At 48.1% G+C, this 26,588-nt stretch overlaps 1 protein-coding gene across 1 annotated transcript; it reads right to left on the bottom strand.

Annotated features, from left to right (window-relative positions):
• Nucleotides 1–940: 940 nt before the first annotated feature.
• LOC135532305 (coiled-coil domain-containing protein 81-like) lies at nt 941–25,076 on the bottom strand (the record flags this gene model as incomplete). The annotated part of the gene is made up of 7 exons (XM_064959873.1): nt 24,927–25,076; nt 19,442–19,595; nt 6,201–6,460; nt 5,820–5,985; nt 5,238–5,251; nt 5,014–5,153; nt 941–1,052 (listed from the first exon to the last, which is right to left on the bottom strand). Coding segments are annotated over exons 1-7 (996 nt in total), but the record flags the coding sequence as incomplete, so codon positions are not given.
• Between the last annotated feature and the right edge of the window lie 1,512 nt (nt 25,077–26,588).

The following is a 26,588-nucleotide window of genomic DNA, read 5'->3' as shown; positions in this document are numbered from 1 at the left end:
ATAGGGAAGGATAGGTGATGTTATATATACAGGTAACAACAACTCCTATAGGGAAGGATAGGTGATGTTATATACACAGGTAACACCTCCTATAGGGAAGGATAGGTGATGTTATATACACAGGTAACACCTCCTATTGGGAAGGATAGGTGATGTTATATACACAGGTAACACCTCCTATTGGGAAGGATAGGTGATGTTATATACACAGGTAACACCTCCTATAGGGAAGGATAGGTGATGTTATATACACAGGTAACACAACTCCTATAGGGAAGGATAGGTGATGTTATATGCACAGGTAACACAACTCCTATAGGGAAGGATAGGTGATGTTATATACACAGGTAACACCTCCTATAGGGAAGGATAGGTGATGTTATATACACAGGTAACACCTCCTATAGGGAAGGATAGGTGATGTTATATACACAGGTAACACCTCCTATAGGGAAGGATAGGTGATGTTATATACACAGGTAACACCTCCTATAGGGAAGGATAGGTGATGTTATATACACAGGTAACACCTCCTATAGGGAAGGATAGGTGATGTTATATACACAGGTAACACCTCCTATAGGGAAGGATAGGTGATGTTATATACACAGGTAACACAACTCCTATAGGGAAGGATAGGTGATGTTATATATACAGGTAACACCTCCTATTGGGAAGGATAGGTGATGTTATATACACAGGTAACACCTCCTATAGGGAAGGATAGGTGATGTTATATACACAGGTAACACCTCCTATAGGGAAGGATAGGTGATGTTATACACACAGGTAACACCTCCTATAGGGAAGGATAGGTGATGTTATATACACAGGTAACACCTCCTATAGGGAAACACACAGTTGTTGGTTGATTGATTGATTGATTGATACCCCTCATACACACCCACAAAAGCAGAGTGTCCGGCACACACACACACACCTGTCCAGCCCTGTTGTGGTTGACACAGGGCATGTCCAGGTGAGAGTCCCCCCTCTTCACCTTCCCCTCCTTCAGAGCAGCATCCTCCAGTGGTAGGATAGACACTGTGGACCTACAGGACAGCAGGTTGGAAACAGATAGCAGATAGCAGAAACAGATATCTTTCAGATCAGGAGCTATTCAACCACAGTCCTGGGTTATCTTTCAGCTCAGGGGCTATTCAACCACAGTCCTGGGTCATCTTTCAGATCAGGAGCTATTCAACCACAGTCCTGGGTTATCTTTCAGATCAGGGGCTATTCAACCACAGTCCTGGGTTATCTTTCAGCTCAGGGGCTATTCAACCACAGTCCTGGGTTATCTTTCAGATCAGGAGCTATTCAACCACAGTCCTGGGTTATCTTTCAGCTCAGGAGCTATTCAACCACAGTCCTGGGTTATCTTTCAGATCAGGAGCTATTCAACCACAGTCCTGGGTTATCTTTCAGATCAGGGGCTATTCAACCACAGTCCTGGGTTATCTTTCAGCTCAGGAGCTATTCAACCACAGTCCTGGGTTATCTTTCAGCTCAGGGGCTATTCAACCACAGTCCTGGGTTATCTTTCAGCTCAGGGGCTATTCAACCACAGTCGTAGGTTATCTTTCAGCTCAGGAGCTATTCAACCACAGTCCGAGGTTATCTTTCAGCTCAGGACCTATTCAACCACAGTCCTGGGTTATCTTTCAGATCAGGAGCTATTCAACCACAGTCCTGGGTTATCTTTCAGCTCAGGGGCTATTCAACCACAGTCCGAGGTTATCTTTCAGATCAGGGGCTATTCAACCACAGTCCTAGGTTATCTTTCAGCTCAGGGGCTATTCAACCACAGTCCGAGGTTATCTTTCAGATTAGGAGCTATTCAAACACAGTCCTGGGTCATCTTTCAGATCAGGGGCTATAGCTGCCTTAATTTTTCTGGACCCCAGGAAGAGTAGTGGAGATCCATAATAAATGCAAATACAATCGCAGTCCTGGGTTATCTTTCAGACCAGGGGCTTTTCAACCACAGTCCTGGGAGACCAAAATACACCTGGTTATGTACCCCAAATGGCACCCTATTCCCATAGTGCACTTCGTTTGACCAAACGAACACACACCACATCACAAATACACACACACACACCACCGCGTCACTTTCTCCTGCACAGCCGGAGCCAAGTGATAATTGAAGGCTTCCAATAGGGTGTCATTGGGGACGCAGACAGTGTCTGTATGGACGGAGGAACGTCCAGAGGGGTCTAGTTTCAGAGTCCAGGGCCACGGGACCGCTGTGGGGGGTGCAGGGCAGGCTAAACCTCAGGGCACACTGTCTGAATGATCAGGTGGTGACAGGTGAGGAACTGTCCCACACAGGGAGAGCTGCATCATTCATGGAGCCACTACCCCCGGACAGGACAGTAACACAAGTACCCTCTCCTAAACTCATGCAGATTGCCCAAGGGTGTGTTCCAATAATATAATAAAAACTTGTTCACTACTTCCCATAAATCTAAAAGCATTGAATTGGAGGCATGGGGCTACTGGGAGTTTCCACCATATTTCTTATACCAGTCATTTCCTTTCAAATCAGTGAAGGGAAGTGAACAAGTACACACTTTGGGAGGAAGGAGAGATAATTGGGACATAGCCTAGGTATTGGGTCTTCAGGTCTTAGCCACTGAATTTAACTTATTACTGGGTCAGAGAGCTAATGCAAGTCTACAGGTCTTAGTCAAGGCTACTCACTGAATTTAACTTATTTGGGTAAAACATAAGGATAGCTCTTAGAAGTGATGATTAAAACACTGGTTTCCAAACTGGTTTTCTGTTAAATTATGCAATCTGCTGTAGGCTGGGAGTGGGGTCTTGTGTTACAGTCCTGGATTAACAGGGTTAGAGAGGTCTTGTGTCTCTGTCCTGGATTAACAGGTGTAAAGGTGAGACCTACCAGGGTCAAGCTTCACTCACTATCCTGTGGCAGTATGTGACAATTATTTATTTTTTTAACCTTTATTTAACTAGGCAAGTCAGTTAAGAACAAATTCTTATTTTCAATGGCGGCCTAGGAACAGTGGGTTAGCTGCCTGTTCAGGGGTCAGAACGACAGATTTGTACCTTGTCAGCTTGGGGGTTGTAACTTGCAACCTTCCGGTTACAAGTCCAACACTCTAACCACTAGGCTACCCTGCCGCCCCAATGTCCCAAATGGCACCCTATTCCTTATGTAGTGCACTACCTTTGATCAAAGCTCTATGAAGTAGTGCACTACCTTTGATCAAAGCCCTATGAAGTAGTGCACTACTTTTGATCAAAGCCCTATGAAGTAGTGCACTACTTAACATATGGGATATGGTGCCATGCAGCCTGGTCAGTAGGAGATGAGGTTAACAGTGTTAGCCGACAATAGCTGGGGTTAACAGTGTTAGCCGACAATAGCTGGGGTTAGCAGTGTTAGCCGACAATAGGTGGGGTTAACAGTGTTAGCCGACAATAGCTGGGGTTAGTAGTGTTAGCCGACAATAGCTGGGGTTAACAGTGTTAGCCGACAATAGCTGGGGTTAGCAGTGTTAGCCGACAATAGCTGGGGTTAACAGTGTTAGCCGACAATAGCTGGGGTTAACAGTGTTAGCCGACAATAGCTGGGGTTAACAGTGTTTGCCGACAATAGCTGGGATTAACAGTGTTTGCCGACAATAGCTGGGGTTAGCAGTGAGACCGACAATAGCTGGGGTTAGCAGTGAGACCGACAATAGTTGGGGTTAGCAGTAAGACCGACAATAGCTGGGGTTAGCAATGAGGCCAACAATAGCTGGGGTTAACAGTGTTAGCCGACAATAGCTGGGGTTAACAGTGAGACCGACAATAGCTGGGGTTAGCAGTGAGGCCGACAATAGCTGGGGTTAGCAGTGAGGCCGACAATAGCTGGGGTTAGCAGTGAGGCCGAGAATAGCTGAGGTTAACAGTGTTAGCCGACAATAGCCGGGGTTAGCAGTGAGGCCAACAATAGTTGGGGTTAGCAGCGAGGCCGACAATAGCTGGGGTTAACAGTGTTAGCCGACAATAGCAGGGGTTAACAGTGTTAGCCGACAATAGCTAGGGTTAGCAGTGAGGCCGACAATAGTTGGGGTTAGCAGCGAGGTCGACAATAGCTGGGGTTAACAGTGTTAGCCGACAATAGCTGGGGTTAACAGTGTTAGCCGACAATAGCCAGGGTTAGCAGTGAGGCCAACAATAGTTGGGGTTAGCAGCGAGGCCGACAATAGCTGGGGTTAACACTGTTGACAATAGCTGGGGTTAACAGTGTTAGCCGACAATAGCTGGGGTTAGCAGTGAGGCCGACAATAGCTCGGGTTAACAGTGTTAGCCGACAATAGCTGGGGTTAACAGTGAAGCCGACAATAGCCGGGGTTAGCAATAGTGTTAGCCGACAATGCTGGGGTTAACAGTGAAGCCGACAATAGCTGGGATTAACAGTGAAGCCGACAATAGCTGGGGTTAACAGTGAGGCCGACAATAGCTGGGGTTAGCAGTGAGGCTGACAATAGCTGGGTTTAGCAGTGAGGCTGACAATAGCTGGGGTTAGCAGTGAGGCCGACAATAGCTGGGGTTAGCAGTGAGGCCGACAATAGCTGGGGTTAGCAGTGAGGCCGACAATAGCTGGGGTTAGCAATGTTAGCCGACAATAGCTGGGGTTAGCAGTGAGGCCGACAATAGCAGGGGTTAGCAGTGTTAGCCGACAATAGCTGGGGTTAACAGTGAGACCGACAATAGCAGGGGTTAGCAGTGAGTCCGACGATAACTGGGGTTAGCAGTGAGTCCGACAATAGCTGGGGTTAGCAGTGAGGCCGACAATAGCTGGGGTTAGCAGTGAGGCCGACAATAGCTGGGGTTAGCAATGTTAGCCGACAATAGCTGGGGTTAGCAGTGAGGCCGACAATAGCAGGGGTTAGCAGTGTTAGCCGACAATAGCTGGGGTTAACAGTGAGACCGACAATAGCAGGGGTTAGCAGTGAGTCCGACGATAACTGGGGTTAGCAGTGAGTCCGACAGTACCTGTCAGTGTTGGTCTCCACTGGAGGTCTGGGCTCCAGGTCATCAGTGAGACTGATCCCGTTGACCTTGGCTGGGTGCAGGGTGTGTCTGGATCTGGACTGCGGAGTCACCAGGGATTCTGGGTAAACGTGGTAACATAACTACAGATGATAAAGACTCGGCAGATGAAGAGACATACATGTTCTGGGATACGCCCATGTCTAGATAATGTTATATCAGCTTACCTTTCTCTCCAACACTGGGTTATCAAGGTTAAGTGAGAGCAACACATATCACTCACCAGAGACGTTACACCCATTAAAATCCCTCAATCTGATCGAGATATTCACTGAGTTAATCCAAATCAAATAAATATGGTCATCAGTTGAATATGGTGATCAATTGAATATGGTCATCAGTTGAATATGGTCATCAATTGAATTTGGTCATCAGTTGAATATGGTGATCAATTGAATATGGTCATCAGTTGAATATGGTCATCATTTGAATTTGGTCATCAGTTGAATATGGTCATCAGTTGAATATGGTCATCAATTGAATATGGTCATCAATTGAATATGGTCATCAATTGAATATGGTCATCAATTGAATATGGTCATCAGTTGAATATGGTCATCAGTTGAATATAGTCATCAATTGAATATGGTCATCAATTGAATATAGTCATCAATTGAATATGGTCATCAATTGAATATAGTCATCAATTGAATATGGTCATCAGTCAGTTGAATATGGTCATCAATTCAATTTGGCCATAAAAACCCTTGTTTTTAGAGGACTAGATTACACCACTGTCTCTCCCTCACCTCCATTCTTCTTCTTCCTGTCTGAGTCTGTCTGGACCTGGGCCAGGGCCTCCTCTCCCCAGTCCTTCCCCCCCTGTTCGGAAGAGATCCTGGGGAGGATGATGGCGTTGCTGGTCCCTGTTATGCTGGATCTCTCAAACAGGACAGAGTTGCTGGTGCCAGGTCTCTGGGATAGAGAGTGGAGTAGGGGAATTGTCATCAACACAAATACAAACGCACTTCATACACATCTGCTCACTCTCTCTCTCTCTCTCTCTGTCTCTCACACACACACACACACACACACACACACACACACACACACACACACACACACACCCTACCCAACCCAACCCCCATACGCACACTACCTACATGACATATCTAATACACCCTACTGACATTGGAGAGCGCCAAGAGCAGCTTCCCGCTGCCGTCCAGGGAGGTGACAAAGTCGTGGTAGAACTTCATCTTGACTTTGCTCCGGCAGAACAACAGCTCTCCGATGGCGTGGAAGGTGAAGAGGACTGAGCGTCCGGCGGCCACGGCTCTCAGCAACACCAGCAGAGTCTCTCTCACACAGCCCTCCACCACGTGACGCTCAAACGGGCTCTCCACAGACAGGACTGTGAAGTTGAGCTGGACCAGTGGCACGTCCCCTGCTGTGAAGACAGATGGATAACTCACATTACTAGTGTTAGTGTACTGGTCTCCTGTGCTGATTAACCAGCTTGTCTTGAGACCTGAAGACTTGGTTATCCAGGTTAAAGCTATAGGCTTTAGCTCAGCAGTCGTGTATAGACAGACAACCTGGGTTGGATAAGAGTCAGCCACACCAAGATGGCTCTCTCTATCCCACCCCCAACATGCTCTCCACAGACAGATATTAACAGACCAAGATGGCTCTTTCTATCCCACCCCCAACATGCTCTCCATAGACAGATAGTAACACACCAAGATGGCTCTCTCTATCCCACCCCCAACATGCTCTCCACAGACAGAGATATTAACACACCAAGATGGCTCTCTCTATCCCACCCCCAACATGCTCTCCACAGACAGAGATATTAACACACCAAGATGGCTCTCTCTATCCCACCCCCAACATGCTCTCTACAGACAGAGATAGTAACACACCAAGATGGCTCTCTCTATCCCACCCCCAACATGCTCTCCACAGACAGAGATATTAACAGACCAAGATGGCTCTCTCTATCCCACCCCCAACATGCTCTCCACAGACAGACATAGTAACACACCAAGATGGCTCTCTCTATCCCACCCCCAACATGCTCTCTACAGACAGAGATAGTAACACACCAAGATGGCTCTCTCTATCCCACCCCCAACATGCTCTCCACAGACAGAGATATTAACACACCAAGATGGCTCTCTCTCCCACCCCCAACATGCTCTCCACAGACAGATATTAACAGACCAAGATGGCTCTCTTTATCCCACCCCCAACATGCTCTCCACAGACAGAGATAGTAACACACCAAGATGGCTCTCTCTATCCCACCCCCAACATGCTCTCCACAGACAGAGATATTAACAGACCAAGATGGCTCTCTCTATCCCACCCCCAACATGCTCTCCACAGACAGAGATATTAACACACCAAGATGGCTCTCTCTATCCCACCCCCAACATGCTCTCCACAGACAGAGATATTAACACACCAAGATGGCTCTCTCTCCCACCCCCAACATGCTCTCCACAGACAGAGATATTAACACACCAAGATGGCTCTCTCTATCCCACCCCCAACATGCTCTCCACAGACAGAGATATTAACACACCATGATGGCTCTCTCTATCCCACCCCCAACATGCTCTCCACAGACAGAGATAGTAACACACCAAGATGGCTCTCTCTATCCCACCCCCAACATGCTCTCCACAGACAGAGATAGTAACACACCAAGATGGCTCTCTCTATCCCACCCCCAACATGCTCTCCACAGACAGAGATATTAACACACCAAGATGGCTCTCTCTATCCCACCCCCAACATGCTCTCCACAGACAGAGATATTAACACACCAAGATGGCTCTCTCTATCCCACCCCCAACATGCTCTCCACAGACAGAGATAGTAACAGACCAAGATGGCTCTCTCTATCCCACCCCCAACATGCTCTCCACAGACAGATATTAACAGACCAAGATGGCTCTCTCTATCCCACCCCCAACATGCTCTCCACAGACAGAGATATTAACACACCAAGATGGCTCTCTCTATCCCACCCCCAACATGCTCTCCACAGACAGAGATAGTAACAGACCAAGATGGCTCTCTCTATCCCACCCCCAACATGCTCTCCACAGACAGATATTAACAGACCAAGATGGCTCTCTCTATCCCACCCCCAACATGCTCTCCACAGACAGAGATATTAACACACCAAGATGGCTCTCTCTATCCCACCCCCAACATGCTCTCCACAGACAGAGATATTAACACACCAAGATGGCTCTCTCTATCCCACCCCCAACATGCTCTCCACAGACAGAGATATTAACACACCAAGATGGCTCTCTCTATCCCACCCCCAACATGCTCTCCACAGACAGAGATAGTAACACACCAAGATGTCTCTCTCTATCCCACCCCCAACATGCTCTCCACAGACAGAGATATTAACAGACCAAGATGGCTCTCTCTATCCCACCCCCAACGTGCTCTCCACAGACAGAGATATTAACAGACCAAGGTGGCTCTCTCTATCCCACCCCCAACATGCTCTCTACAGACAGAGATAGTAACACACCAAGATGGCTCTCTCTATCCCACCCCCAACATGCTCTCCACAGACAGAGATATTAACACACCAAGATGGCTCTCTCTATCCCACCCCCAACATGCTCTCCACAGACAGAGATATTAACACACCAAGATGGCTCTCTCTATCCCACCCCCAACATGCTCTCCACAGACAGAGATATTAACACACCATGATGGCTCTCTCTATCCCACCCCCAACATGCTCTCCACAGACAGAGATAGTAACACACCAAGATGGCTCTCTCTATCCCACCCCCAACATGCTCTCCACAGACAGAGATAGTAACACACCAAGATGGCTCTCTCTATCCCACCCCCAACATGCTCTCCACAGACAGAGATATTAACACACCAAGATGGCTCTCTCTATCCCACCCCCAACATGCTCTCCACAGACAGAGATAGTAACAGACCAAGATGGCTCTCTCTATCCCACCCCCAACATGCTCTCCACAGACAGAGATATTAACAGACCAAGATGGCTCTCTCTATCCCACCCCCAACGTGCTCTCTACAGACAGAGATAGTAACACACCAAGATGGCTCTCTCTATCCCACCCCCAACATGCTCTCCACAGACAGAGATAGTAACACACCAAGATGGCTCTCTCTATCCCACCCCCAACATGCTCTCCACAGACAGAGATAGTAACACACCAAGATGGCTCTCTCTATCCCACCCCCAACATGCTCTCTACAGACAGAGATAGTAACACACCAAGATGGCTCTCTCTATCCCACCCCCAACATGCTCTCCACAGACAGAGATAGTAACACACCAAGATGGCTCTCTCTATCCCACCCCCAACATGCTCTCCACAGAGATATTAACACACCAAGATGGCTCTCTCTATCCCACCCCCAACATGCTCTCCACAGACAGAGATATTAACACACCAAGATGGCTCTCTCTATCCCACCCCCAACATGCTCTCCACAGACAGAGATAGTAACACACCAAGATGGCTCTCTCTATCCCACCCCCAACATGCTCTCCACAGACAGAGATATTAACAGACCAAGATGGCTCTCTCTATCCCACCCCCAACATGCTCTCCACAGACAGAGATATTAACAGACCAAGATGGCTCTCTCTATCCCACCCCCCAACATGCTCTCCACAGACAGAGATATTAACACACCAAGATGGCTCTCTCTATCCCACCCCCAACATGCTCTCCACAGACAGAGATATTAACACACCATGATGGCTCTCTCTATCCCACCCCCAACATGCTCTCCACAGACAGAGATAGTAACACACCAAGATGGCTCTCTCTATCCCACCCCCAACATGCTCTCCACAGACAGAGATAGTAACACACCAAGATGGCTCTCTTTATCCCACCCCCAACATGCTCTCCACAGACAGAGATAGTAACACACCAAGATGGCTCTCTCTATCCCACCCCCAACATGCTCTCCACAGAGATATTAACACACCAAGATGGCTCTCTCTATCCCACCCCTAACATGCTCTCCACAGACAGAGATATTAACACACCAAGATGGCTCTCTCTATCCCACCCCCAACATGCTCTCCACAGACAGAGATATTAACACACCAAGATGGCTCTCTTTATCCCACCCCCAACATGCTCTCCACAGACAGAGATAGTAACACACCAAGATGGCTCTCTCTATCCCACCCCCAACATGCTCTCCACAGACAGATAGTAACACACCAAGATGGCTCTCTCTATCCCACCCCCAACATGCTCTCCACAGACAGAGATATTAACACACCAAGATGGCTCTCTCTATCCCACCCCCAACATGCTCTCCACAGACAGAGATATTAACACACCAAGATGGCTCTCTCTATCCCACCCCCAACATGCTCTCCACAGACAGAGATATTAACACACCAAGATGGCTCTCTCTATCCCACCCCCAACATGCTCTCCACAGACAGAGATATTAACACACCAAGATGGCTCTCTCTATCCCACCCCCAACATGCTCTCCACAGACAGAGATATTAACACACCAAGATGGCTCTCTATCCCACCCCCAACATGCTCTCCACAGACAGATATTAACAGACCAAGATGGCTCTCTCTATCCCACCCCCAACATGCTCTCCATAGACAGATAGTAACACACCAAGATGGCTCTCTCTATCCCACCCCCAACATGCTCTCCACAGACAGAGATATTAACACACCAAGATGGCTCTCTTTATCCCACCCCCAACATGCTCTCCACAGACAGAGATAGTAACACACCAAGATGGCTCTCTCTATCCCACCCCCAACATGCTCTCCACAGACAGATAGTAACACACCAAGATGGCTCTCTCTATCCCACCCCCAACATGCTCTCCACAGACAGAGATATTAACACACCAAGATGGCTCTCTCTATCCCACCCCCAACATGCTCTCCACAGACAGAGATAGTAACACACCAAGATGGCTCTCTCTATCCCACCCCCAACATGCTCTCCACAGACAGATATTAACAGACCAAGATGGCTCTCTCTATCCCACCCCCAACATGCTCTCTACAGACAGAGATAGTAACACACCAAGATGTCTCTCTCTATCCCACCCCCAACATGCTCTCCACAGACAGACATAGTAACACACCAAGATGGCTCTCTCTATCCCACCCCCAACATGCTCTCCACAGATAGACATAGCAACACACCAAGATGGCTCTCTCTATCCCACCCCCAACATGCTCTCCACAGAGATATTAACACACCAAGATGGCTCTCTCTATCCCACCCCCAACATGCTCTCCACAGACAGAGATATTAACACACCAAGATGGCTCTCTCTATCCCACCCCCAACATGCTCTCCACAGTCATAGTAACACACCAAGATGGCTCTCTATCCCACCCCCAACATGCTCTCCACAGACAGATATTAACAGACCAAGATGGCTCTCTCTATCCCACCCCCAACATGCTCTCCACAGTCATAGTAACACACCAAGATGGCTCTCTCTATCCCACCCCCAACATGCTCTCCACAGACAGAGATATTAACACACCAAGATGGCTCTCTCTATCCCACCCCCAACATGCTCTCCATAGACAGATAGTAACACACCAAGATGGCTCTCTCTATCCCACCCCCAACATGCTCTCCACAGACAGATAGTAACACACCAAGATGGCTCTCTCTATCCCACCCCCAACATGCTCTCCACAGACAGATATTAACACACCAAGATGGCTCTCTCTATCCCACCCCCAACATGCTCTCCACAGACAGAGATATTAACACACCAAGATGGCTCTCTCTATCCCACCCCCAACATGCTCTCCACAGACAGAGATAGTAACACACCAAGATGGCTCTCTCTATCCCACCCCCAACATGCTCTCCACAGACAGATATTAACAGACCAAGATGGCTCTCTATCCCACCCCCAACATGCTCTCTACAGACAGAGATAGTAACACACCAAGATGTCTCTCTCTATCCCACCCCCAACATGCTCTCCACAGACAGACATAGTAACACACCAAGATGGCTCTCTCTATCCCACCCCCAACATGCTCTCCACAGACAGAGATATTAACACACCAAGATGGCTCTCTCTATCCCACCCCCAACATGCTCTCCACAGACAGAGATATTAACACACCATGATGGCTCTCTCTATCCCACCCCCAACATGCTCTCCACAGACAGAGATAGTAACACACCAAGATGGCTCTCTCTATCCCACCCCCAACATGCTCTCCACAGACAGAGATATTAACACACCAAGATGGCTCTCTTTATCCCACCCCCAACATGCTCTCCACAGACAGAGATAGTAACACACCAAGATGGCTCTCTCTATCCCACCCCCAACATGCTCTCCACAGACAGATAGTAACACACCAAGATGGCTCTCTCTATCCCACCCCCAACATGCTCTCCACAGACAGAGATATTAACACACCAAGATGGCTCTCTCTATCCCACCCCCAACATGCTCTCCACAGACAGAGATAGTAACACACCAAGATGGCTCTCTCTATCCCACCCCCAACATGCTCTCCACAGACAGATATTAACAGACCAAGATGGCTCTCTCTATCCCACCCCCAACATGCTCTCTACAGACAGAGATAGTAACACACCAAGATGTCTCTCTCTATCCCACCCCCAACATGCTCTCCACAGACAGACATAGTAACACACCAAGATGGCTCTCTCTATCCCACCCCCAACATGCTCTCCACAGATAGACATAGCAACACACCAAGATGGCTCTCTCTATCCCACCCCCAACATGCTCTCCACAGAGATATTAACACACCAAGATGGCTCTCTCTATCCCACCCCCAACATGCTCTCCACAGACAGAGATATTAACACACCAAGATGGCTCTCTCTATCCCACCCCCAACATGCTCTCCACAGTCATAGTAACACACCAAGATGGCTCTCTATCCCACCCCCAACATGCTCTCCACAGACAGATATTAACAGACCAAGATGGCTCTCTCTATCCCACCCCCAACATGCTCTCTACAGACAGAGATAGTAACACACCAAGATGGCTCTCTCTATCCCACCCCCAACATGCTCTCTACAGACAGAGATAGTAACACACCAAGATGTCTCTCTCTATCCCACCCCCAACATGCTCTCCACAGACAGACATAGTAACACACCAAGATGGCTCTCTCTATCCCACCCCCAACATGCTCTCCACAGATAGACATAGCAACACACCAAGATGGCTCTCTCTATCCCACCCCCAACATGCTCTCCACAGAGATATTAACACACCAAGATGGCTCTCTCTATCCCACCCCCAACATGCTCTCCACAGACAGAGATATTAACACACCAAGATGGCTCTCTCTATCCCACCCCCAACATGCTCTCCACAGTCATAGTAACACACCAAGATGGCTCTCTATCCCACCCCCAACATGCTCTCCACAGACAGATATTAACAGACCAAGATGGCTCTCTCTATCCCACCCCCAACATGCTCTCCACAGTCATAGTAACACACCAAGATGGCTCTCTCTATCCCACCCCCAACATGCTCTCCACAGACAGAGATATTAACACACCAAGATGGCTCTCTCTATCCCACCCCCAACATGCTCTCCATAGACAGATAGTAACACACCAAGATGGCTCTCTCTATCCCACCCCCAACATGCTCTCCACAGACAGATAGTAACACACCAAGATGGCTCTCTCTATCCCACCCCCAACATGCTCTCCACAGACAGATATTAACACACCAAGATGGCTCTCTCTATCCCACCCCCAACATGCTCTCCACAGACAGAGATATTAACACACCAAGATGGCTCTCTCTATCCCACCCCCAACATGCTCTCCACAGACAGAGATAGTAACACACCAAGATGGCTCTCTCTATCCCACCCCAACATGCTCTCCACAGACAGATATTAACAGACCAAGATGGCTCTCTATCCCACCCCCAACATGCTCTCTACAGACAGAGATAGTAACACACCAAGATGTCTCTCTCTATCCCACCCCCAACATGCTCTCCACAGACAGACATAGTAACACACCAAGATGGCTCTCTCTATCCCACCCCCAACATGCTCTCCACAGACAGAGATATTAACACACCAAGATGGCTCTCTCTATCCCACCCCCAACATGCTCTCCACAGACAGAGATATTAACACACCATGATGGCTCTCTCTATCCCACCCCCAACATGCTCTCCACAGACAGAGATAGTAACACACCAAGATGGCTCTCTCTATCCCACCCCCAACATGCTCTCCACAGACAGAGATATTAACACACCAAGATGGCTCTCTTTATCCCACCCCCAACATGCTCTCCACAGACAGAGATAGTAACACACCAAGATGGCTCTCTCTATCCCACCCCCAACATGCTCTCCACAGACAGATAGTAACACACCAAGATGGCTCTCTCTATCCCACCCCCAACATGCTCTCCACAGACAGAGATATTAACACACCAAGATGGCTCTCTCTATCCCACCCCCAACATGCTCTCCACAGACAGAGATAGTAACACACCAAGATGGCTCTCTCTATCCCACCCCCAACATGCTCTCCACAGACAGATATTAACAGACCAAGATGGCTCTCTCTATCCCACCCCCAACATGCTCTCTACAGACAGAGATAGTAACACACCAAGATGTCTCTCTCTATCCCACCCCCAACATGCTCTCCACAGACAGACATAGTAACACACCAAGATGGCTCTCTCTATCCCACCCCCAACATGCTCTCCACAGATAGACATAGCAACACACCAAGATGGCTCTCTCTATCCCACCCCCAACATGCTCTCCACAGAGATATTAACACACCAAGATGGCTCTCTCTATCCCACCCCCAACATGCTCTCCACAGACAGAGATATTAACACACCAAGATGGCTCTCTCTATCCCACCCCCAACATGCTCTCCACAGTCATAGTAACACACCAAGATGGCTCTCTATCCCACCCCCAACATGCTCTCCACAGACAGATATTAACAGACCAAGATGGCTCTCTCTATCCCACCCCCAACATGCTCTCCATAGACAGATAGTAACACACCAAGATGGCTCTCTCTATCCCACCCCCAACATGCTCTCCACAGACAGATAGTAACACACCAAGATGGCTCTCTCTATCCCACCCCCAACATGCTCTCCACAGACAGATATTAACACACCAAGATGGCTCTCTCTATCCCACCCCCAACATGCTCTCCACAGACAGAGATATTAACACACCAAGATGGCTCTCTCTATCCCACCCCCAACATGCTCTCCACAGACAGAGATAGTAACACACCAAGATGGCTCTCTCTATCCCACCCCCAACATGCTCTCCACAGACAGATATTAACAGACCAAGATGGCTCTCTATCCCACCCCCAACATGCTCTCTACAGACAGAGATAGTAACACACCAAGATGTCTCTCTCTATCCCACCCCCAACATGCTCTCCACAGACAGACATAGTAACACACCAAGATGGCTCTCTCTATCCCACCCCCAACATGCTCTCCACAGACAGAGATATTAACACACCAAGATGGCTCTCTCTATCCCACCCCCAACATGCTCTCCACAGACAGAGATATTAACACACCATGATGGCTCTCTCTATCCCACCCCCAACATGCTCTCCACAGACAGAGATAGTAACACACCAAGATGGCTCTCTCTATCCCACCCCCAACATGCTCTCCACAGACAGAGATAGTAACACACCAAGATGGCTCTCTCTATCCCACCCCCAACATGCTCTCCACAGACAGAGATATTAACACACCAAGATGGCTCTCTCTATCCCACCCCAACATGCTCTCCACAGACAGAGATAGTAACAGACCAAGATGGCTCTCTCTATCCCACCCCCAACATGCTCTCTACAGACAGAGATATTAACAGACCAAGATGGCTCTCTCTATCCCACCCCCAACATGCTCTCCACAGACAGAGATAGTAACACACCAAGATGGCTCTCTCTATCCCACCCCCAACATGCTCTCCACAGACAGAGATATTAACAGACCAAGATGGCTCTCTCTATCCCACCCCCAACATGCTCTCTACAGACAGAGATAGTAACACACCAAGATGGCTCTCTCTATCCCACCCCCAACATGCTCTCCACAGAGATATTAACACACCAAGATGGCTCTCTCTATCCCACCCCCAACATGCTCTCCACAGACAGAGATATTAACACACCAAGATGGCTCTCTCTATCCCACCCCCAACATGCTCTCCACAGACAGAGATAGTAACACACCAAGATGGCTCTCTCTATCCCACCCCCAACATGCTCTCCACAGACAGAGATAGTAACACACCAAGATGGCTCTCTCTATCCCACCCCCAACATGCTCTCCACAGACAGAGATATTAACAGACCAAGATGGCTCTCTCTATCCCACCCCCAACATGCTCTCCACAGACAGAGATATTAACAGACCAAGATGGCTCTCTCTATCCCACCCCCAACATGCTCTCCACAGACAGAGATATTAACACACCAAGATGGCTCTCTCTATCCCACCCCCAACATGCTCTCCACAGACAGAGATATTAACACACCATGATGGCTCTCTCTATCCCACCCCCAACATGCTCTCCACAGACAGAGATAGTAACACACCAAGATGGCTCTCTCTATCCCACCCCCAACATGCTCTCCACAGACAGAGATAGTAACACACCAAGATGGCTCTCTTTATCCCACCCCCAACATGCTCTCCACAGACAGAGATAGTAACACACCAAGATGGCTCTCTCTATCCCACCCCCAACATGCTCTCCACAGAGATATTAACACACCAAGATGGCTCTCTCTATCCCACCCCTAACATGCTCTCCACAGACAGAGATATTAACACACCAAGATGGCTCTCTCTATCCCACCCCCAACATGCTCTCCACAGACAGAGATATTAACACACCAAGATGGCTCTCTTTATCCCACCCCCAACATGCTCTCCACAGACAGAGATAGTAACACACCAAGATGGCTCTCTCTATCCCACCCCCAACATGCTCTCCACAGACAGATAGTAACACACCAAGATGGCTCTCTCTATCCCACCCCCAACATGCTCTCCACAGACAGAGATATTAACACACCAAGATGGCTCTCTCTATCCCACCCCCAACATGCTCTCCACAGACAGATATTAACAGACCAAGATGGCTCTCTCTATCCCACCCCCAACATGCTCTCCATAGACAGATAGTAACACACCAAGATGGCTCTCTCTATCCCACCCCCAACATGCTCTCCACAGACAGATAGTAACACACCAAGATGGCTCTCTCTATCCCACCCCCAACATGCTCTCCACAGACAGATATTAACACACCAAGATGGCTCTCTCTATCCCACCCCCAACATGCTCTCCACAGACAGAGATATTAACACACCAAGATGGCTCTCTCTATCCCACCCCCAACATGCTCTCCACAGACAGAGATAGTAACACACCAAGATGGCTCTCTCTATCCCACCCCCAACATGCTCTCCACAGACAGATATTAACAGACCAAGATGGCTCTCTATCCCACCCCCAACATGCTCTCTACAGACAGAGATAGTAACACACCAAGATGTCTCTCTCTATCCCACCCCCAACATGCTCTCCACAGACAGACATAGTAACACACCAAGATGGCTCTCTCTATCCCACCCCCAACATGCTCTCCACAGACAGAGATATTAACACACCAAGATGGCTCTCTTTATCCCACCCCCAACATGCTCTCCACAGACAGAGATAGTAACACACCAAGATGGCTCTCTCTATCCCACCCCCAACATGCTCTCCACAGACAGATAGTAACACACCAAGATGGCTCTCTCTATCCCACCCCCAACATGCTCTCCACAGACAGATATTAACAGACCAAGATGGCTCTCTCTATCCCACCCCCAACATGCTCTCTACAGACAGAGATAGTAACACACCAAGATGTCTCTCTCTATCCCACCCCCAACATGCTCTCCACAGACAGACATAGTAACACACCAAGATGGCTCTCTCTATCCCACCCCCAACATGCTCTCCACAGATAGACATAGCAACACACCAAGATGGCTCTCTCTATCCCACCCCCAACATGCTCTCCACAGAGATATTAACACACCAAGATGGCTCTCTCTATCCCACCCCCAACATGCTCTCCACAGACAGAGATATTAACACACCAAGATGGCTCTCTCTATCCCACCCCCAACATGCTCTCCACAGTCATAGTAACACACCAAGATGGCTCTCTATCCCACCCCCAACATGCTCTCCACAGACAGATATTAACAGACCAAGATGGCTCTCTCTATCCCACCCCCAACATGCTCTCCATAGACAGATAGTAACACACCAAGATGGCTCTCTCTATCCCACCCCCAACATGCTCTCCACAGACAGATAGTAACACACCAAGATGGCTCTCTCTATCCCACCCCCAACATGCTCTCCACAGACAGATATTAACACACCAAGATGGCTCTCTCTATCCCACCCCCAACATGCTCTCCACAGACAGAGATATTAACACACCAAGATGGCTCTCTCTATCCCACCCCCAACATGCTCTCCACAGACAGAGATAGTAACACACCAAGATGGCTCTCTCTATCCCACCCCCAACATGCTCTCCACAGACAGATATTAACAGACCAAGATGGCTCTCTATCCCACCCCCAACATGCTCTCTACAGACAGAGATAGTAACACACCAAGATGTCTCTCTCTATCCCACCCCCAACATGCTCTCCACAGACAGACATAGTAACACACCAAGATGGCTCTCTCTATCCCACCCCCAACATGCTCTCCACAGACAGAGATAGTAACACACCAAGATGGCTCTCTCTATCCCACCCCCAACATGCTCTCCACAGACAGAGATATTAACACACCAAGATGGCTCTCTCTATCCCACCCCCAACATGCTCTCCACAGACAGATATTAACAGACCAAGATGGCTCTCTCTATCCCACCCCCAACATGCTCTCCACAGTCATAGTAACACACCAAGATGGCTCTCTCTATCCCACCCCCAACATGCTCTCCACAGACAGGGCTGGGAAGTTGAGCTGGACCAGTGGCACATCCCCTGCAGTGACGACGGACGGACAGACGGGTGGCACAGGCACACGCATAGAAATACAACGACTAGAACGGACATGTCATCGTGTTGCTACTGCTAAAAGCAACACTTGGATTTAGACACACAGCTGTGCACCGGGTTTTTTCACAACTCAGGCTTGACATCTGCGATCGTTCACATAAACGCGCTAGCGTTAACAGACGATGTCTCATGTGTGTGTCTGTCTGTGTGCGTGCGTGCGTACGCGTACTCGCGTGCGTGTGTGTGTGTGTTCTTGGCCCACTCACCTGCAGACAGCGGTTTGACCTGCTTGAGGCCGTGTGACTGGGACAGCTTCTCAGAGAGCAGGAAGATGGGTCGCTGGATCAAAACAAACTTGTTGCCTACGTCCAGCTTCTGCTGAGAGAAGGTGAAGGATCCCAGGCCTGCAATGTAGACCCCCTGGACAGACAGACAGACAGACAGACAGACAGACAGACAGACAGACAGACAGACAGACACAACAAGTTGTCAACCAGTTCTCCTAGACCTGATGATGAATATAGCTGAAAGACATCATGACTATTTATGCCTCTACTATTTATCATGTCATATTTACTTCCCTAATGTTTCCTGACTTTCCTCAAAGCTAAAAGATTTCTTAATCTCACTGAAAATTGGGCAATAAAATAGTTTCCAGCTTCAAATCTGTTACAAAATAGTCCAATTTTAGAGTTTATATTCATACACAGACCAAAAAGGTAAAGTTAAATTAAATTAATTCCAATCCCAATTAAAATACAACAGCTGGTTTTATTGGCTGACTGGCATCGCTCAGAGAGCAGCAGCCTTCGCCCTTTCTCTCACTTGTAGAAAGCAGAGAGCAGCAGCCTGCGCCCTTTTCTCTCACTTGTAGAAAGCAGAGAGCAGCAGCCTGTGCCCTTTTCTCTCACTTGTAGAAAGCAGAGAGAAGCAGCCTGCGCCCTTTTCTCTCACTTGTAGAAAGCAGAGAGCAGCAGCCTGTGCCCTTTTCTCTCACTTGTAGAAAGCAGAGAGAAGCAGCCTGCGCCCTTTTCTCTCACTTGTAGAAAGCAGAGAGCAGCAGCCTGCGCCCTTTCTCTCACTTGTAGAAAGCAGAGAGCAGCAACCTGCGCCCTTTTCTCTCATTTGTAGAAAGCAGAGAGAAGCAGCCTGCGCCCTTTCTCTCACTTGTAGAAAGCAGAGAGCAGCAGCCTGCGCCCTTTCTCTCACTTGTAGAAAGCAGAGAGCAGCAACCTGCGCCCTTTTCTCTCACTTGTAGAAAGCAGAGAGCAGCAGCCTGCGCCCTTTCTCTCACTTGTAGAAAGCAGAGAGCAGCAACCTGCGCCCTTTTCTCTCACTTGTAGAAAGCAGAGAGAAGCAGCCTGCGCCCTTTTCTCTCACTTGTAGAAAGCAGAGAGCAGCAGCCTGCGCCCTTTTCTCTCACTTGTAGAAAGCAGAGAGCAGCAACCTGCGCCCTTTTCTCTCACTTGTAGAAAGCAGAGAGCAGCAGCTTGCGCCCTTTTCTCTCACTTGTAGAAAGCAGAGAGCAGCAGCCTGCGCCCTTTTCTCTCACTTGTAGAAAGCAGAGAGAAGCAGCCTGCTCCCTTTTCTCTCACTTGTAGAAAGCAGAGAGCAGCAGCTTGCGCCCTTTTCTCTCACTTGTAGAAAGCAGAGAGCAGCAGCCTGCGCCCTTTTCTCTCACTTGTAGAAAGCAGAGAGCAGCAGCTTGCGCCCTTTTCTCTCACTTGTAGAAAGCAGAGAGCAGCAGCCTGCGCCCTTTTCTCTCACTTGCAGAAAGCAGAGAGCAGCAGCTTGCGCCCTTTTCTCTCACTTGTAGAAAGCAGAGAGCAGCAGCCTGCGCCCTTTTCTCTCACTTGTAGAAAGCAGAGAGCAGCAGCTTGCGCCCTTTTCTCTCACTTGTAGAAAGCAGAGAGCAGCAGCCTGCGCCCTTTTCTCTCACTTGTAGAAAGCAGAGAGCAGCAGCCGCCACACACAGAGACGCGTACAAAGCTCTCCCTCACCCTCCATTTGGTAAATCTGACCACAACTCTATCCTCCTGATTCCTGCTTACAAGCAAAAATTAAAGCAGGAAGCACCAGTGACTCAGTCTATAAAAAAAATGGTCAGATGAAGCAGATGCTAAACTACAGGACTATTTTGTTATCACAGACGAACATGTTCCAGAATTCTTCCGATGGCATTGAGGAGAACACCACATCAGTCACGGGCTTTATCAATAAGTACATTGAGGACGTCATCCCCACAGTGACTGTACGTACATACCCCAACCAGAAGCCATGGATTACAGGCAACATTCGCACTGAGCTAAAGGGTATAGCTGCCGCTTTCAAGGTTTTATTTATTTTTTTATTTTTTTATTTCACCTTTATTTAACCAGGTAGGCTAGTTGAGAACAAGTTCTCATTTGCAACTGCGACCTGGCCAAGATAAAGCATAGCAGTGTGAACAGGCAACACAGAGTTACACATTGAGTTATAGAAATTATAGAAAAAGCACTGAGACTGCACTTGTGAATGTGATAAATGACCTTTTAATGGTGTCAGACCGAGGCTCTGCATCTGTCCTCGTGCTCCTAGACCTTAGTGCTGCTTTTGATACCATCGATCACCACATTCTTTTGGAGATATTGGAAACCCAAATTGGTCTACGCGAACAAGTTCTGGCCTGGTTTAGATCTTATCTGTTGGAAAGATATCAGTTTGTCTCTGTGAATGGTTTGTCCTCTGACAAATCAACTGTAAATTTCAGTGTTCCTCAAGGTTCCGTTTTAGGACCACTAATGTTTTCACTATATATTTTACCTCTTGGAGATGTCATTCGAAAACATAATGTTAACTTTCACTGCTATGCGGATGACACACAGATGTACATTTCAATGAAACATGGTGAAGCCCCAAAATTGCCCTCGCTAGAAGCCTGTGTTTCAGACATAAGGAAGTGGATGGCTGCAAACTTTCTACTTTTAAACTCGGACAAAATAGAGATGCTTGTTCTAGGTCCCAAGAAACAAAGAGATCTTCTGTTGAATCTGACAATTAACCTTGATGGTTGTACAGTCGTCTCAAATAAAGATGTGAAGGACCTCGGCGTTACTCTGGACCCTGATCTTTCTTTTGACGAACATATCAAGACTGTTTCAAGGACAGCTTTTTCCATCTACGTAACATTGCAAAAATCAGAAACTTTCTGTCCAAAAATGATTCAGAAAAATGAATCCATGCTTTTGTTACATCTAGGTTAGACTACTGCAATGCTCTACTTTCCAGCTACCCGGATAAAGCATTAAATAAACTTCAGTTAGTGCTAAATACGGCTGCTAGAATCCTGACTAGAACCAAAAGATTTGATCATATTACTCCAGTGCTAGCCTCCCTACACTGGCTTCCTGTCAAGGCAAGGGCTGATTTCAAGGTTTTTACTGCTAACCTACAAAGCATTATATGGGCTTGCTCCTACCTATCTTTCCGATTTGGTCCTGCCATACATACCTACTTGTACGCTACGGTCACAAGGCGCAGGCCTCCTAATTGTCCCTAGAATTTCTAAGCAAACAGCTGGAGGCATGGCTTTCTCCTATAGAGCTCCATTTTTATGGAATGGTCTGCCTACCCACGTGAGAGACGCAAACTCGGTCTCAACCTTTAAGTCTTTACTGAAAACTCATCTCTTCTCTTTTATGATTGAGTGTAGTCTGGCCCAGGAGTGTGAAGGTGAACGGAAAGGTTCTGGAGCAACGAACCGCCCTTGTTGTCTCTGCCTGGCCGGTTCCCCTCTCCCCACTGGGATTCTCTGCCTCTAACCCTATTACAGGGCCTGAGTTACTGGCTTACTGGTGCTATTTCATGCCGTCCCTAGGAGGGGTGCGTCACTTGAGGGGGTTGAGTCACTGACGTGATCTTCCTGTCTGGGTTGGCGCCCCCCCTTGGGTTTGTGCTGTAGCGGAGATCTTTGTGGGCCATACTTGGCCTTTTCTCAGGATGGTAAGTTGGTGGTTGAAGATAACCCGGTGGGGTTATATCCTTCCTGTTTGGCCCTGTCCTGGGGTATCATCGGACGGGGCCATAGTGTCTCCTGACCCTTCCGGTCTCAGCCTCCAGTATTTATGCTGCAGTAGTTTATGTGTCGGGGGGCTAGGGTTAGTTTGTTATATCTGGAGTACTTCTCCTGTCTTATCCGGTGTCCTGTGTGAATTTAAGTATGCTCTCTCTAATTCTCTCTTTCTCTCTTTCTTTCTCTCTCTCTGAGGACTTGAGCCCTAGGACCATGCCTCAGGACAACCTGGTATGATGACTCCTTGCTGTCCCCAGTCCACCTGGCCGTGCTGCTGCTCCAGTTTCAACTGTTCTGCCTGCGGCTATGGAACCCTGACCTGTTTACCGGATGTGCTACCTGTCCCAGACCTGCTGTTTTCAACTCTGTAGAGACAGCAGGAGCGGTAGAGATACTCTTAATGATCGGGAATGAAAAGCCAACTGACATTTACTCCTGAGGTGCTGACTTGCTGCACCCTCAACAACTACTGTGATTATTATTATTTGACTATGCTGGTCATTTATGAACACTTGAACATCTTGGCCATGATCTGTTATAATCTCCACCCGGCACAGCCAGAAGAGGGCTGGCCACCCCTCATAGCCTGGTTCCTCTCTAGGTTTCTTCCTAGGTTTTGGCCTTTCTAGGGAGTTTTTCCTAGCCACCGTGCTTCTACACCTGCATTGCTTGCTGTTTGGGGTTTTAGGCTGGGATTCTGTACAGCACTTTGAGATATCAGCTGATGTAGGAAGGGCTATATAAATACATTTGATTTGATTTGATCCGCAGAATCTGCTTCAATATTCGCAGAATGTTTCCCTTCCATGGAGATGAAAGGAAACGCACAAATGAACTGGCGGACACACGAGGATCATCTCTGACTGAAGCACACGAGACAATGACACTGTCATGGTACACTGTGGGCTTACGTTCGACAAGGGTGGCTTCATACAGCCAATAGCAGGGGAGTCTGCAACCTTTTTCATGTGGGGTGCCAATTTACAATTCATCCTACCATTTATAAAGATCTGGGGACCAGTTATGATTTTCATATACGCATTGTAAGATATCTAACTGTGCCCAAAACATTTCTAGCTGGCCACAAACTAAATAGTTATATACAGTGCATTCAGAAGTTATTCAGACCCGTTGACTTACTTCACATTATGTTACGTTACAACCTAATTCTAAAATGTACACAAAATACCCCATAATGACAAAGCAAAAACAAAAAAATACAACTGAAATATTAAATTTACATAAATATTCAGACCATTTACTCAGTACTTTGTTGAAGCACCTTTGGCAGCGATTACAGCCTCAAGCCTTCCTGGGTATGAAACTACAAGCTTGGCCCACCTGTATTTGGGGAGTTTCTCACATTCTTCTCTGCAGATCCTCTCAAGCTCTGTCAGGTTGGATGGGGAGCATTGCTGGACAACTATTTTCAGGTCTATCCAGAGATTTTTAGATCGGGTTCAAGTCCGGGCTCTGGCTGGGCCTCTCAAGGACATTCAGACACTTGTCCCGAAGCCACTCCTGCATTCTCTTGGCTGTGTGCTGAGGGTCGTTGTCCTGTTGGAAGGTGAATCTCCGCCCCAGTCTGAGGTCCTGAGCACTCTGGAGCAGGTTTTCATCAAGGTTCTTTCTGTACTTGCTCCTTTCATCTTTCCTTCGATCCTGACTAGTCTCACAGTCCCTGTCGCTGAAAAACATACCCACAGCATGATGCTGCCACCACCATGCTTCACTGCAGGGATGGTGCCACGCATCCTCCAGACGTGATGCTTGGCATTCAGGCCAAAGAGTTTTTCATGGTCTGAGTATTCCTTTAGATGTCTTTTAGCAAACTCCAAGCGAGCTGTCATGTGCCTTTTACTGAGGAGTGGCTTTCATCTGACCACTCTACCATAAAGGCCAGATTGGTGGAGTGCTGCAGAGATGGTTGTCCTTCTGGAAGTTTTTCCTTTCTCCACAGAGGAACTCTGGAGCTTTGTCAGAGTGACCATTGGGTTTTTGGTCACCTCCCTGACCAAGGCCCTTCTCCCCGATTGCTCAGTTTGGCCGGGCAACCAGTGATCTTGGGGACCTTCAATGCTGCAGAAATGTTTTGGTACTCTTCCCCAGATCTGCGCCTCAACACAAACCTGTCTCGGAGCTCTATGGACAATTCCTTCAACCGCATGGCTTGGTTTTGCTCTGACATGCACTGTCAACTGTGGGACCTTATATAGACAGGTGTGTGCCTTTCCAAATCATGTCTAATCAATGAAATTTACCACAGGTGGACTCCAATCAAGTTGTAGAAACATTTCAAGGAGGATCAATCGAAACAAGATGCACCTGAGCTCAATTTTGAGTCTCATAGCAAATGGTCTAAATGCTTATGTAAGTAAGGTATTTATGTTTTTTATTTGTATTAATTTGTGGGAAAAATTCAACATTTATAAAAAAACAAAAAACAATTTTAGATAAAGGCTGTAACGTAACAAAATGTGGAAAAGGGGAAGGTGTCTAAATGCTTTCCGAATGTCCTGAAGCTGATGACTCGACAGATGTACTATCCATTCAGCACCACGTCACAGAGCTCCACTATTCCTGTACCGAGGCGCTGTCCAATCAGAGGTGCTGAATCACGGGCGTGGTTTTAGCACCTTTTCAAAAGTAGATTTTCCTTTTGTATTTCGCGATATTCGTCATTCTTTAGTCGAGTTTGTTTGTCTTCATGCGTCCTTGTCGATTGTAGGCCTAAGTAAGTCTGATGTAGGCTATGCCTTTTATTTCAATGCATGTGTAGGATTTATCTGGCAGAATTTGCATTCGCAGTCAGCTGTTTTATGCTCTGGTTACTCAAGCAATCAAAAGTCCTTTTTACATCAGCAGATGTCACAAAGTGCTCATACAGAAACCCAGCCTAAAAGCCCAAAGAGCAAGCAATGCAGATGTAGAAGCACGGTGGCTAGGAAAAACTCTCTGGAAAGGCAGGAACATAGGAAGAAACCTAGAGAGGAACCAGGCTCTGAAGGGTGGCCAGTCCTCTTCTGGCTGTACTGGGTAGAGAGGAAACAGGCTCTGAAGGGTGGCCAGTCCTCTTCTGGCTGTACTGGGTAGAGAGGAACCAGGCTCTGAAGGGTGGCCAGTCCTCTTCTGGCTGTACTGGGTAGAGAGGAACCAGGCTCTGAAGGGTGGCCAGTCCTCTTCTGGCTGTACTGGGTAGAGAGGAACCAGGCTCTGAGGGGTGGCCAGTCCTCTTCTGGCTGTGCTGGGTAGAGAGGAACCAGGCTCTGAAGGGTGGCCAGTCCTCTTCTGGCTGTACTGGGTAGAGAGGAACCAGGCTCTGAAGGGGGGCCAGTCCTCTTCTGGCTGTACTGGGTAGAGAG

This window comes from Oncorhynchus masou, unplaced genomic scaffold (assembly GCF_036934945.1).
Source record: "Oncorhynchus masou masou isolate Uvic2021 unplaced genomic scaffold, UVic_Omas_1.1 unplaced_scaffold_1811, whole genome shotgun sequence".
Taxonomy (NCBI): Eukaryota; Metazoa; Chordata; class Actinopteri; order Salmoniformes; family Salmonidae; genus Oncorhynchus; species Oncorhynchus masou.
The sequence above is the reverse complement of the archived record's forward strand: the minus strand, read 5'-3'. Positions and strand labels throughout refer to the sequence as shown.